At 37.7% G+C, this 14,358-nt stretch overlaps 1 protein-coding gene across 7 annotated transcripts in view; it reads right to left on the bottom strand.

Moving 5' to 3' along the window:
• The window catches only part of RUFY2 (RUN and FYVE domain containing 2), a 32,970-nt gene extending 19,411 nt beyond the window's left edge, over positions 1-13,559 (bottom strand). For 3 of the 7 annotated variants that reach the window (XM_067299751.1, XM_067299753.1, XM_067299750.1), the window contains exons 1-11: positions 13,484-13,559; positions 10,700-10,873; positions 10,139-10,256; positions 8,580-8,681; positions 7,344-7,467; positions 6,183-6,244; positions 5,442-5,507; positions 3,483-3,552; positions 2,177-2,278; positions 1,222-1,338; positions 422-589 (exon numbers count right to left, since the gene is read on the bottom strand). In XM_067299751.1, the coding sequence (XP_067155852.1) occupies positions 422-589; positions 1,222-1,338; positions 2,177-2,278; positions 3,483-3,552; positions 5,442-5,507; positions 6,183-6,244; positions 7,344-7,467; positions 8,580-8,681; positions 10,139-10,256; positions 10,700-10,873; positions 13,484-13,487 (1,107 nt within the window). In that variant the 5' untranslated portion in view covers positions 13,488-13,559. Of the gene's footprint in view, positions 1-421; positions 590-1,221; positions 1,339-2,176; positions 2,279-3,482; positions 3,553-5,441; positions 5,508-6,182; positions 6,245-7,343; positions 7,468-8,579; positions 8,682-10,138; positions 10,257-10,699; positions 10,874-12,343; positions 12,405-13,483 lie in introns of those variants that run through there. The other 4 variants (XM_067299752.1, XM_067299754.1, XM_067299755.1 and 1 more) reach the window with 4 other exon arrangements.
• Between the last annotated feature and the right edge of the window lie 799 nt (positions 13,560-14,358).

Here is a 14,358-nt window from a genome sequence, read left to right as displayed (position 1 = left end):
ATTAAAAAAAAGCTTGTTTTCCAAATGCCTTTCCTTACTTTGAATGCTCAGATCTCCTCTTTAACACCCCCCTACTTTCCTGTATCTTTTATAGTTCTCTTGCTGTTTTTTGTGCAACACAGGCATGAATGTCATTAGACAAAGCATTACTCTCCCTATCCCATAGGGGATGTTAATAGGCCATGCTGTTACGCTCATGCTCTTTTCTTCTATAATCCCAGTAACATTAAGTGACTGCCTTAAAAACTGCTTTGTGTGAAGTCATGTTCTTATCAGGAATGTTCTGAAATGGCAAGTTGACCTAAGAAGCAGAAAGAAACTAAAAATTGAGGAAAGAGCAGTGTTTAATTAAACAACAGAGTAATGCAGCTCATTCTTCCATCAGTCATTTCATCAGTTTAACAACAGACTGTTCCTTTACCTGCAGCTTTTGGTACATTTCCATGTTAATTGCTTTAACTTCATCAAGCTGCTGCCGAAGGCCTATGAGAGTATCCTGTTTCTCATGGATGTCCTTCTCCAGCAACTTCATGGCAAGTTCTATCTCATGTTTCATACTAACTTGAACCATTAGCTCATTCTCCATATCCTACAAAATACGGAAACACAATGCAATGCAGAATCTTTAAACAATTACACATTTCATCTACTGTTTTGAAAAAGACAAAAACTAAACTCTAACAGGGCTGCATCACCACCTATTTCACCACCACAGAAACTCTACTCCCCTCCAGGCAACTATGCAAAAAAAAAAATCCACTATAGAAACATTATGCTCATGTACTTAGTGACTGTTGCTTTTTTCTTTTTTTAACCTTGGGAGAAGATACCTCACATTATGCAACACCAGCAGAATAATTTCTTATAAAGAGATGGCTAATTATTAATTACAAAAATAGAACTAAAGTACTTCTATTTTTGCAAGAAATATTTAACACACAAACATACAAAACCAGGCATACAGCACTGCTAACAACTTACTTATAACATTCTCAAATAAATTGTGTTTTCTATGCTTTTAACAACATTGTTACAGAAATATTAACGTATTGGTTGCTGTGTTTGAAAAACCTTTTTATAACATGCAGTTAAAGAAACAACACTCTGGATTAAGGGCAGGATCTAACCAGAGCAAAAGCAAAGCTAGAAATATTTATATACTGACTCTTCTCAAACATAATCTTCTAGAAATGCTGGGTACTCCTAGAAAAGAATACTCACTTGTCGAAGCTGTGATTCTTCTCGAAGTTGTCTACGTGCTTCATTGTACATTTCATCTAAACCCTGTCTGGAGTGTTTGTACGTCTGAAGTTCCGCTTCAACATCCACTTTAGTCACCTACGAGGATATGAAGAATTTATTTTTTTCATTTCAATTTTAGAAATTCATATGATAAATAAATTTAACACTAGTGCTAAAAAATGGTTAAACATACAGTCTCCAAGCACAACGCAAACAGGGAAGGAGCTTCTGTTTCTGCTGTGTGCCCATCAGTTTTACAATGAGAATTCATTGAGTAAATCTAGCAAAATAAACACCTGTTCTGCAGTATAGTCCTCCTCACTTCAATACACAACAATCTTTCATTACCCAAGCAATCCAAACATCTGCTTAGCCTGTGCTTTTACCAATTATCCTGTAAAATATTCAGGAAGTTATATACGGAGCTACAAGCTATAGCTTAAAAAGAAAAAAAAAAAAAAAAGCAAGCAAGCTGTTAAGCAATTGTATACTGTATGCAACTACTCCTAATGACATACCGTTCAGATAATGAGACAGGTCAGAACAAACAGCTTGCCAACTAAAACGCACACAGTTTTGACAAAATTTCTAGATAACATTGTCTTAAACGCCCTTAGACATAGCTGACAGTTTAAAGCAAAAAGGACAACAGAGAAGAAAAGAAAGAAAGAAAACAAGGAAAAATGCTATAAAATTTGCATATGGTAATAAAATAACCCAGGCTTGCATAATTTCATAATAAATCATAAATAATAATTCATAAATAACATATAAATATATTTATAACATTATAAGCTTCCCAGATCTAATATGTCCTTTCCCCAATATAAGTTGCTTTAGATTTGACCCAGCTAGTACTTGCTTAAAGTTGCTATGTAAGAACATTCAAATGACCATGAATCACACTACTTTAAATATAGTAAAACTGGCATACCTCTAGATGATGCTGTGTTTTCATTAAAATAAGTGTATTTTCACTCCTTAATTGATGGTTTTCTTCCTGAAGTTTAATTATATTGTTTTTGGCTATCGCTAACTTAAAAAAAAAAAAAAAGTAAGTATGACCACTTTTCTGCAGAAAAAATAAAAATGTTCTAATGCATGCAAGACCAAGATATTCTCTGTCCTATTCTCTCAATCTACTAAATAAAAGTTTTATTCTCATTTTAAAAGGAAATATAAAGCTCCTGTTTTTAGGAATGGCAATTTCTTATTACACAACAGTATGTGTATCCAAGATATTTCATTATTATGTCTGATAAAGAAGTATATGCTTTCTTTTCATTGTTTCATTATGGATTAAAGACCCTCAATCCCCTTTTCTCATCTTAAAGTTTTTCTTTTTATTTGGATTCAAATAGATCTAGTTCTGTTCTTTTTGGACATCTTAATATATCATATGCAACAATTTACATAAGCAAAGCCCCCATAGATTAAAAAAAAAAAAAAGTACAAAAGAGGAAACATTATAGCTGGGCCCTGTAATATACACCTTATTCTCAGGATTATAAGGCAGCTGATCAAAATAGGCAGACTGTTGGAGATGAAGATTTGTAAAAGAACCAGAAAACTCTGAGAATTAACATTCAAAAAAAATGTTTTCCTCTATCTGGATACATTAATACCCAGAGTAAGCTAGCTACCTCATCAACAGCTGAATTAAGACACTTCAATTTTCCACTTCATTAGGTATTGCTCAAGTAGCTTAGTTAAAAAAAAAAAAAAAGTGCTCTCTCTCATAAAGCTAAGTATAAGGAAATCTAGTCAAGCATCACACATACATGAAAATCTAGGATATAAATACAAAAGCATAGTTAGACAAATCTAAAAACTGCATATAAGCATACAGTAAATGAACAAGAAAGTATCCCTTGGTTAAAGCTGAGAACCAACAGAAGTTGCTTGTTGAACTACCTTCACTCTCTACGTAGTAGCTGGTGTCATCCATTATGGACTAGTCAACTGCACGAAATTGGACTGACGGCTGGTATTAAGAAAGCCTTCTTTTCTGTTTGAGTTGCCAGTGAGAAATTGTGATGTTCTGCAGAATGCATTTACTAATGCTGCATGTTACCAAGGGAAGCTGACTTCAAGTCCCTGCAACTACTGTACCTTTTCTTCAAGCCAAATTAAAAGGTATCTGAACATATGCAGTATGTGTGTAAATTAAAATAATTTAAATATTTTATACAAACAGTGTTTGAGAGTAAATAATATTATACATTTCTAATAAATAATACCTCTTCAATCAGTTTAGTGTTTGATTTCTCTAATGAATCAACTCTTGCATGTAGACTGTTAACTGTGCTACTGAAAGAAAGAAAGAAACCATTATTCAAAATTATATTAAAACTTATTCAACATAGCTCAAAAGCTTTAATGCCAAGTACAACAACCAATTGTAAGTGGTAACAGGTTTGTGCACATTGAGGTTTCGCTAATGTAAGAAAATTAATTGCCTTTGTTGAATATTTATATGCTTCTTCCCAACTCCTAGTGTCATCCCTGTCACTTAGCTCATGGTTGGGTGTGACTTTACATTTCTCTCTCTATCCTCACATCTATACCGTATCCAAATTCTCAAGTTCTCTCAAAAGTTTGCAGCCTTTTCAGGTTTTTTTCCCCTCCATATAATGAAAAACCTTCTCCAGATTCTCAGCACTGTTCCATATGTGACCGCTACATCACCCCTTCCTCCAAAATCCATTTTCTTTTATAAAATCATTTGCTTCTCCACATTTTTTTTAATTTATCCTTGGGCTCCCTCTTCTTTGCTGCTTCTGGCTTTCACTTGTAAGACTCTTCAGAATTTTATTCCCTTCTATTTGTATGCTTTTTATCTTACTAAACAACATCCTTTGACCAAGTCTCCTCCATTACCTGACTGCCGTTTCTGCTGTAAGCACATTCTTCTAGGCTGACCTTCATGCACAGAAAAAACAACCTGTTCTGTAACACCCTTTCCTTTTTCCCCTAGTTCTACTGTGAGGCCCTCAGGAAGTTACCAGTTAATTAAGAATGGCTAGGTAGAAGAGATTAATGCAGTTTATGAGGTGTGGAGAGGAGCAGCTGATCTGAAATAAAAGAGCAAAATTGTTCAGCTGCTGGTTTGCAATAGTTCCATGCATAAACCAGTGTACAAGAACACACTGAATAAACACAAGCTCACTGAGATAAGGATAGCTATCATTACATTACACGACCACCACTGTTCTTGCTTGTGACAATTCTTTTCTCCTCCTTAACTTACTTCCATTTGGCTCATATTTGACGTACTACTGTATATTTGATACTGTGTCCTGTTGGAGGTTTCTGTTCAGTGACTGGCACAGTTCCAAATCAGAGTACCTGTACCACCATGGCAGCCAATAGTAACTAATAATCAAGACTATCAACATTAAAAATGTAAAAAAAAAAAAAAAAAAAAAAAAAAAAAACTATTTTGTTTCAAAAGGGAACCAAGAAGATGAGCTATACTACAGATCCTAGAGAAGCAGTTCTTGTATTTTTTTTCTTTAACTCTTTGCATTATTTCCTTTTGTACAATACTCTTCAGATACTGACAATCACTTACTCCACCCACCAAAGTGAGCAGGAAGTGGAAAGAAAAGGGCACCTCAGGGCACGGACTTTCTTCATTTTCGATAGGGTATTAGCAGCTAATGCTGCTTTCCTGAAAATTATGTTTCTATGAGAACCACAACCTACAACACGTAAATAGTTTCCAGCAACCGGTGAATCCATTCAGTTGTGGTCCTATCCATTAGCTCCTAACCATTAAAGCTACAAAATAAAATATTATGAAAGACAAAGAAACAAAAATACATGAATTCATCCAGAACATTTAATAATACTTGCTCAAAATTCGAGTGGAATGCAGTTAAAATAGTATTTCTGACAACGTATCCACACCTAGCTTGTTCCTGTGAAGCTCTGAACCTTTAACAGTTTTGGTCTGGTATTTTTCAGTCTCTAAAGGATAAAGGTTCTGACTATCAAGAACAAAAGCATGAAAATTGAGACTTCCTCCCCTCAGTCTCTCCAGAAAAGAGTTTTCTCCTTTCCAACATTGCTGCATCCTCAAAGAATTTTCACCTGTTTCCCTGAAGTTCTTGCTCACAAAGCCGTGGTATAAAAGGAAGCGGAGGTATTTTACCTGGAAAACCAGACTGACACGCATACTTCAAAGTAATACTTACTTTAGTTGTCTGTTTAGTTCTTCAACATAATTCTTTTGGTCCAAAATTGCAGCAATCTGGACATTTCTAAAGCAAGAATATTATAAAATGAGCTTTAACAAATGACGTTGTCAATTATGTACTGAAAATAGATATATCTATCATATGCAATGTCCATATTAAATATATATGTATACATCTATCATATGCAATGTCCATGTTAAATATGTTTAAAAGAAAAGGAACTTCATCTCACTACCATAAAGTCAGCAACTTCTATCACGAGACAGTGAGAGACAAAATACCCAATGCTGTGACTACAAATAATTATTATACATAAAGCATTAAGAATATACACAGTCTCAAAACAAAAAACACATTCATTTACCTTACCATAACTTTGGTTCTTTGAAATACTGACTAAAACCCAAGCCGAGGGCTTAAATATTAGCAGGTTCTTTGGCTTTTTTCTTGACAGGTCCTTGGCATCTTTAGCAAGATGGCTTTACACAGCCATCCTGAAATTCTGCAGTATTGGCCATCAGGTAAAGGAAGTAGGTGATGTTGCTTTGGCTTGCTACAGAGTACAAATATTCCTCCAGCTAACTAGTAATACAAAACAACATACTGCACAATCTTGCTCAAGACTGCGAGATGAGGAAACTTCATCTCTTGGGAACCCGACTTATCTCTACAAAGAGGACACCATCCAAGAAATCATTCGTTAATAAGCAAAATCCGAGGTATTTGGGGAGAACATACCTTTCTTTACCCCCAATGTCGTCATCACTCTTTAAATACATAGAGAAATCAATTACCCCAACCTAGGGGAAAGCAAATGTACAGTTTCACATCATACAAGTAACTGCTGTTGTTATTCATGGTTTTGTATGTACATAACTACTAAAATTTCAGTTATACCAACTTTTCTCAGACTGATCCATTTTCAGTATATTTAATTGAAATATAAAAAAATTGAACAGTAACATTTTTCAGATTCTTTAAAAAATGGCATAGTCTCACATATCAGTTAAAAATTTTACCTTTGAAACAAAATGAACGACATGAAATGAATTGAATCCCTTTCAGTACTAAGAAAAGATGACTTACATTTGACTGAGCTTAGGCAAGAACTTACAGGAAGATTTTCATTTAATCATATAGGCTATAAATAACATTACCATGAATTCTGCCTCCACCTCTATCCATGAACCTCTACAAACACACTTAACCCCGCTTGCTTTACTGAAACTGTTCCTTTTGATCTCTAACATCTTACAGCATCTTCATAAATGTGTTTCAGTTTCTCTAATCTACCTGTTTCCTTCTTGAGCTCTCTTGGCTTGTATGACACTCCTGTTTCATTCCTATCCTGTTTTTTTTTTTTACCTGTTCCTTCCAACTCTTTTCTAAAAGTCTCTCCTCCAAAAGCTTTTATATATGTCCTCCAAGTGTGCATACACACATTTCTCCATCAAACAGATTTTTTTCTAACATGCTAAATCTACGTTCCTGGATGTGATTTCCACCATCCTTCAGAAGTCTCCCTTTTTGCTCACTACAGCTTGTTTCTTCTGGCTTCTCTGAGGAACATGCCTTACTTGCACTACTTTTCACAAACAGAATTACTGTAAAAACCCATCTGGACAGCCACTATTACCTTTTGAAAACAAGTTTTACCTTTGAACAAAATTCAATGTCAAAACAGTTTGCAAAGGAAGAAGAATTTCAACTGAAATGAGTCTTGTTTTGTATACTGAAAGCAGACACCCTCTTATAGCTCTTTATCACACTATGTAAAGCAAGTTTTTGTAAAAAGTCTCTAATAGAAGTTCTAGTCAGCCACAACTCTGGAGTAACAAGAACTACCGCACAAAAAAAATCTTATGAAACGCGTATATTATTTTACCTGTATTGACTTACTTGTGAATCTAGGTCTTCTCCCTTTACACACAGGTTAGCATCTATCACATTTAACCCAACTAACAGCCCAACAATAACTGCTCCTTCTTCCTCCATCATTAGTGCATGATACTCATAAAATTCACTGTTAAATAAGAAGAATTGCATCAAATAGTTATGTTGTGGAATTTATTACATTTACATGTAATAAATTAATAGTAACATCTAAATCTGAATTGTTTCTCTTATTTTAGCTTTACTCTAATGTTCTTAAAGATTAACTGGCTCTGCCCATACCTTGACTTCACCATGAATATTTAAAACCAGAAAGTAAATGGTCTGTCTCAGAGGCTATTAAGAACAAAGAATGCTCAAGAAAGCTGAGCCACAAGCTGCTGCAGGGCTGGGCAATTTGGGGGGTAAGACTCCTCTTGTCCCCCCCCCCCTTTCCTTTTCCCCCACAAAAAACATTCTTCCCTATACATTTACTATTAGCCAGTCTCGGATAGTATACTCAATTAGATGGATGTTTGGCCAAACCGAATCAGACTGTTCTTATGCTCTTAAGAAATGCTAGAACATGCTGAAAAAGAATGACAGCATTTTTTACTTCACATGCAAAAAAAGTTCTGGACTTTAATGAATACATGCTTGAAATTAAAGAAACCAGATAAGAGATTAAATATGTGTAGGTTATAGGACTGAAATGAAGATGACAAGTCCTTTTTCTCTTTGTGCTTCAACTACCCTGCCACAAAGAAGTTACACAGAGCATAACAAAACGTAAAGCTGAGTAAGCCAGAGCAATGCCAGTTCTGGAATAGTGAAAGAAGAAATTTCAAGGCACTAGTCCTCCATGCAATGGTTGCTTGGTAGTAAACCATGCATATGGTAGGGGTGAATTCTCGCCTCTCCAGAGGTTTCTAGTCCTTTCTGCATGGCCAAGGAATGAAGAGGGAGCATTTCCCCATCACCCTCACCTATGGAAGAATAGTCAGGCACGTTGCAGAAGGGCTCTCTACCATGATGAGGTTTCCCTCAGAACATCATCTCTTCACCTGTCAGCTGTCCCTCAGTCTTGATGACCCAGCAGTGTTTGGACCCTCCGCCCTGAGCACCAGAAAAAATCAGCCCACAGGCCAAAAACTGGGTCTTGCTACGCTACAGATACATTAAAAAGTAGCAAATAGAATATATTTGTTCAGGAGACCACTCCTCTAAAATAAAACGCTAAACAAAGTCTACTTAGTTGTTTACCTGAGAAGATCTCTCTGAATGATTAAGCAGCGAAGATAGTCAGCCATTTTCTTTTGCATTAGTGCTAACCGTAACCAGGCACGAGCACGGCCCAGGGGTGTCCTGAGAAGGGGGGATGGAGAAGACAAACAGTTCAAAACCAACAATATATTAATTTACTGTCTTAATTATCTTTATCAGTCTATTAACTGAGCAATTGAGATTTCTGAAAAGTTATCTTAAAGTATTAGTTGAGTAACTACAGCCAGTGAAGACGTAATTCTAGGCTTCAAATCAAAACTTTCAGAAAAGGTCAGAAATTTTTTCACCAACTCAGCTGAGCTTGGGAGCAGACCCTGGAAAGAACTGGTGGAGAAAAAGCACACAAGCCTGCCAGTAGAATTAACTGCTTTGCCTGGACAGCGAGAACATTTAACTTTCTACACACTGTTGTATGTAAACGTACTTTGTTTTCACACAATGCACCATTAGCAGCAGGGAAAGAATTCTTAAGAGTGGTGTTTTTATCATGCAAACACACTCTTCTTAACCTGATGGTGCCCGTAAAGATGATCTTCAGCGTCTAGCCTGAAGTAAAGTGTCTACAACAATTCAGATTCCCTTCTCTAACTCCATTATAGTCTTCAGAGGAACCATGAGAAAAGTAACTGAATGCCTGTTACTTGGGAAGCTTGCCTTCCCAATCCAGTTCTCCGGGTCTATGCATGCTGAATTCTAGCTTTAACTCATATCTCTTTACAAATTCAGTGATATCTTAGAAAGACATTTCAAGAAGGACGAGAACGTATCGAACTGGCTAACATTAATATCCAACAAAATAAACTTAGATATTTACAGCCTCCTCTTCTAAGGCTTGCACACTCAAAATGTAGTAAGCACATAAATGCAAAAGAAATGTATGGTGTATCAAGACAGGAAGTGTGATACTTGCCGAATGGTACTATTTCATCCAGCCTGATGCAAGAGTAGGTAACAATTTATGTATTTTGCACTTCAGACAAGGTCTAAAGCAGTAAATAAACAACCTTTTATGCTGTCATATAACCAATCACAACATAACCAAACCCTTCTGTAATTTAATGTACAGCCAATTACAATGCTAAATACAAAAGCAGAGTGCAGAGGGATGGTAGGAGATTATATTCTAAAGCAGAAACTTACATTTGAGAAGGATCCTACACTGTAGAATCCTACCACAAGCATCTGAAGAGCTGCCCAATTGTTTCTCCTTCACTATTATACCTTTTGTTTTTATACAGCCTTAGCTGACTGGACTCACGTGTTTACCACAGTTCTAGACTGTGAACTGCTCATTACATAACCCATTCCTTTTTACAGTGTCCAACATTCAGAAAACTCTTCTCCCATGGATATAAGAAAAAAAAAGCACATCTTACTATTTTTAGCTGTTTCCTGCAAAACACATCACCTATGCTTTCCCCCAATATTATATGTTATCTGTTCAGAGGCTTTATTACTGTGAAATTAAATTTGTAGACATCTGTAGATTCTGAATCAGGCCCTATGTTTTCTTGCTATATTTTACCATTACAACTTACTTGAGGCCAGGTAAATCTCTGACACTTGCTGCTATTTCCTCAGCTTCTGGATATAACTTCTCCACAAGTTCCAGAGGACCCCAGATAGTTTTATTGTAACTTAGAAAGGATTTTCTTACTAGCAAAAGGAAATACAATATCTGAGTTAATTTAAGTTACTGGAGTAGCTTTCTTCAAAATAGGTGGTCAGTTCACCAGTGTCAGAAGTTACCTTAAGAATTACTTTGCTGTGACCATAAAATTGCTGCTGCTGGAACACAGCTAATATAAAAAGTGTGACTAACTAAAAACATAAGTAACATACATGCAGTTCTGGTAATCCCTGGATTATTTACAATAACAAATAGCTTACAAAAGAAGAAGTTGGAAAATGTATGTTGTGAAGTATTAAAAATGACAACGATTATAAAAGGTGACAATTTACGTATTTTATTTACTTCTTAAAGCAACATAAGGCACTGTGATTTTATCTCATACAAGAAAGAATGAAGGAAAAATGTTAAATGAAGGAAAAATGTTAAGTCTGGTACGAGAAACATGCAGCTAGAACAGTTACCACACCTTTAAGGCCATGCTTCAGGCAGTGTTCCATGACAACAAAGAACTGCTGCAAAGGAGGGTAGTCAGAGTCCAGAGTACGGCCAAAGCTCAAAGCTGATTCAATGAGTCCTTTGATACTCAATTTAGCCATGTTTAGTAAATTTGCTCTTTCCACAGCTGTAGGGTCTTTTACAGCTAGGACAAGAAAGAAAAATAGTTATGGTTCAAGTTTTAGAAGACACACAAAATAATAAAACGATTCATGGCCACCTTGTTCAAATAAAAACTATTTTATCTTAATGTAGATAAACTCAAAGAAATAATTTAGTAAGTGCTATAAAGAACCATGTTACAGAACAACATACACTCCAGAACAAACACTCTTATGATTCTTACATTGTTTTAATAGGTGAGCGAACAAATGAGGCTGGAAACGTTAGTTCTCAATTACTTTATTGTCTCAGTTCATATTGGTAGTGGTCAGTAACTGAGAATTAACTTAAAATGGGCATCAGTGCTGTGCTCAAAAGCTCAGCTGCATAACAGGAATCAGTGCCGTTACCATGATGTCAAAGCAGCATTCATACTCATGACATCATACTTCTCTTTTGTATATAATCAGTTTCTATGGTGACCCTACTTTCACAGTGACATAAACATGTGCTTTCCTTTTTATGTTGTAAATAGTTTCAACGAGTAAAACTGGAGTAGGTCCAGGAAAACAGTACACATGCACATTTGTTTTTTTGAAGAACTGAGATTAAAGTTCCTCATATGATTACAAAATGTTTTCTACACAGGAAAGTTTAAGAATACTAAGAAGCGTTGCTTTGAAAGTTCCACTTAAAAACACTTTTAGTAAGCTTACAAAATGTAACATAACAAAATCTAGATTTGTGGATGAAGTCTGATCAGTAAAATTCCAGATTTTAAAAAAACTTCTCATCTGACAAGATGGACAAGGTTCCTCTTCTTAGAGCTCCAACTACTGAACCCAAAGTGTTCAAGAGTTTCTTAGTTTATTTTCATTTTTTAATAAAGTTTTTTAATTCAAGCCACCTTCCATTTTGCCAAGCTGAAACAGAAACAAAGCAACCCTCTGTTTATTCACCATGATCAAAGCAACTTGGAAAGAAGCAAAGAAAGTTAAGATTTACTGGGTTTTGCTATTTGCAATTAAAACTAACAGATGAAATGCAAATAAGTAAGTGAAGAACACAGATCATCTTTTTTTAATACACTGAGCCACAGATGTCAAAACATGTACACATATTTGTGTTTGAGGAAAACTGTGAGCCTCTTCCTCCACAAATCCAAGTATTGGTACATGACTTAATTGCGGAGATCTGAAAGCACAAAGAACTCTGAATGCCGGTGTATAAATTAAAGGAAAAAAAAAAAAAACAGAATCACTATAACAGATGGACTTATCTCTGAACATATTCCCCAAACAGCAACAAAACGATTTGTCTGATTTCTTGCATACCAAAGCTTTAGGTATTTGGGTATCAGATATTAGAAACCCAGATTTTTTTTTCTAGTTTAACTGCCTGTCAAATATCAAATTACTACATTACCTAATCTATCTCAGTTTTCTAGAAAAAATTACTATGATGATGCACCCAAGATAGCCTTAAAAATTACTTTTATATTCTCGCAACTTACCAGTACTTCAACAGAAAACATTAAAAATCGTCAGAGAAGACAATGAGGAGACAGTTAGAGACAGCGCTCTGGCACGTATTTGCCCAGTTTGTTCCTTGACTGCCTGTCCACTCAAACACGGGGGACTGAATCAACCCCAACAAATGCAGTATCAGCAGCCCCTTTCTGGAACAGAGGAAGGCTTGCAACAAGACTACTTCTATTAGTAATGCTGGCTTCCCTTTTTATTAGGTTTGGTATCGACAGTACTAAACTCGAACTTTGTCCCAAGAAAAGTCTCGTTTGACTAAGATTTCAGGTGGGACATCCAGTCTACTTCCCCAAAGGCATCTTACAAACTCCTTTTATTTCAAGTAACCTAACTTTGACTTTGGGGGTTGACCCTCCCTGCAGACACAGTTCCATATCTACTGCCCTTTTAACTGTCAGCTCTCTTGCCTGGTCTTTCCAAGTCAGAAATGCGTTTTAGGTCCATTGCAAAACGCGATCTAGCTGCATATAGCTGCTTTTCCTTTACCTGCTTCTTAAAAAAAAAAAAAAGAATTGAGATTCAGGATTTTACATAGCGTGTTTTCTAGAACTGCTGCTCAGGGATCTGATGGGGTGGACTCAGAGAACAAAATGGACCGGGAAGAGCTTTTCTCACTCAAAATAATAGCAGCTGAAGAGATTATTTGTAGACAACAGCGACTGCACTAGCCTCACCAGAGCCAGACTAGCAGGGCTTGACCCAAGAGATTCTTCTCCCAGTTTGGATGAGCCGCCAGAAGCTCATTATTAAAATAAATAAATTTAAAAAAAATAAGTGGAAAAATGCGCAGTCACTAAATCTACAGATCGCAGCAACGCTTCCCTACGCCACCCTGCCAGCTAGCGGGAAACACCGCACCGCCTCGCTTCCACGAGCGCCAGCCGCACCTCTCCCGGCTGCTGAGGGACCGAAAAACCGCCGCCCCTCTAACGGTCGCGCCGCGCCGCGGCCGCCCCCAACGGACATTTTCCCCCGCCGTGCCGCGCCGCTCCGCTCGCCGCCGTTATTGGCGGCGGGGCTGGGCGCCGCTGCCGCAGCGCCCCTGCTCCGCGGGCCCCTTCCCCCCCGCCCCGCAGCCGGCACCCCAAGGCCCCCCGGGCGCCGCTTACCCATGGCTGGAGGAGAGGAGCCGCCGCCCCGGCCGCTCCCTGCGGGCCCCGCTGCTCCTCCCGGCCGCCGCGGCGTGGCGCGGGCCCGGCCTCCCCCCGCGCCCAACGGCGCCCCCGGCGGCGGGAGGACCCGCCCAGAGGCGGGGGCGGCGGGGAGGCCGCGGCGGGGAGGGCTTTGAAGGTGATTTCGTACACTTTAGTGGTTTGGGTTTTTTTTTTCTTTTTTTCCTCCTCCCAACGCTGCAGAAGCAGGAGGCTGCGGCTCAGGAAGGACGCGGTTTACCACTCGTGTTTTTATGCGCTTCCCAGGGCCTCCCCCCCCCCCCCCGCCCCTTCGCCAGCACTGCGCAGCCAGGAAGGAATTTCCCTTTCTTACCCCGACACGAGGCAGCAGCTCCTGCACAACCGCAGAAACCTCCAACACCTTCCTTCCCTTTATTTTACTGAAAACTGAGAGTCTCTTTTTACTGAAAGTCTATCAACAAGGCACCTCTAAACCTACATGGCATCAGGTTGCATATTCCCAGAAGTTCAGTAGCAAAAAGCATACATTTATTTTCACAGCGATGTTGCCACCTCTGTTTAATGAGTATTAGGACAGGCTTAGCGTGCTTCAGCTTAGATGCAATCTGAGACTTTTCTCTTGTGAATCATACGTGTGAAGCCCTGACACTTCTTTCAAATAATAATTCTCCAAAGTTCAATAACACATTTTAGAAGCACCTCTCATGTCTTAAAACAAATATGCCATGATTCAAGCTCCTGTAAGAACTAAAGTTCAAACACCTAAAAAAAGTTGAATTCAGTACCTTAAGAATGTGTTTGGAAAAGAAGTCGGTCTTTTCAAAGGCAAAAGCTCAAACATCTCCGAATTA

This window comes from Apteryx mantelli, chromosome 7, assembly GCF_036417845.1.
Source record: "Apteryx mantelli isolate bAptMan1 chromosome 7, bAptMan1.hap1, whole genome shotgun sequence".
NCBI classification, from domain to species: Eukaryota; Metazoa; Chordata; class Aves; order Apterygiformes; family Apterygidae; genus Apteryx; species Apteryx mantelli.
Note: the sequence above shows the minus strand (reverse complement) of the source record. Positions and strands in the feature narration are given on the sequence as shown.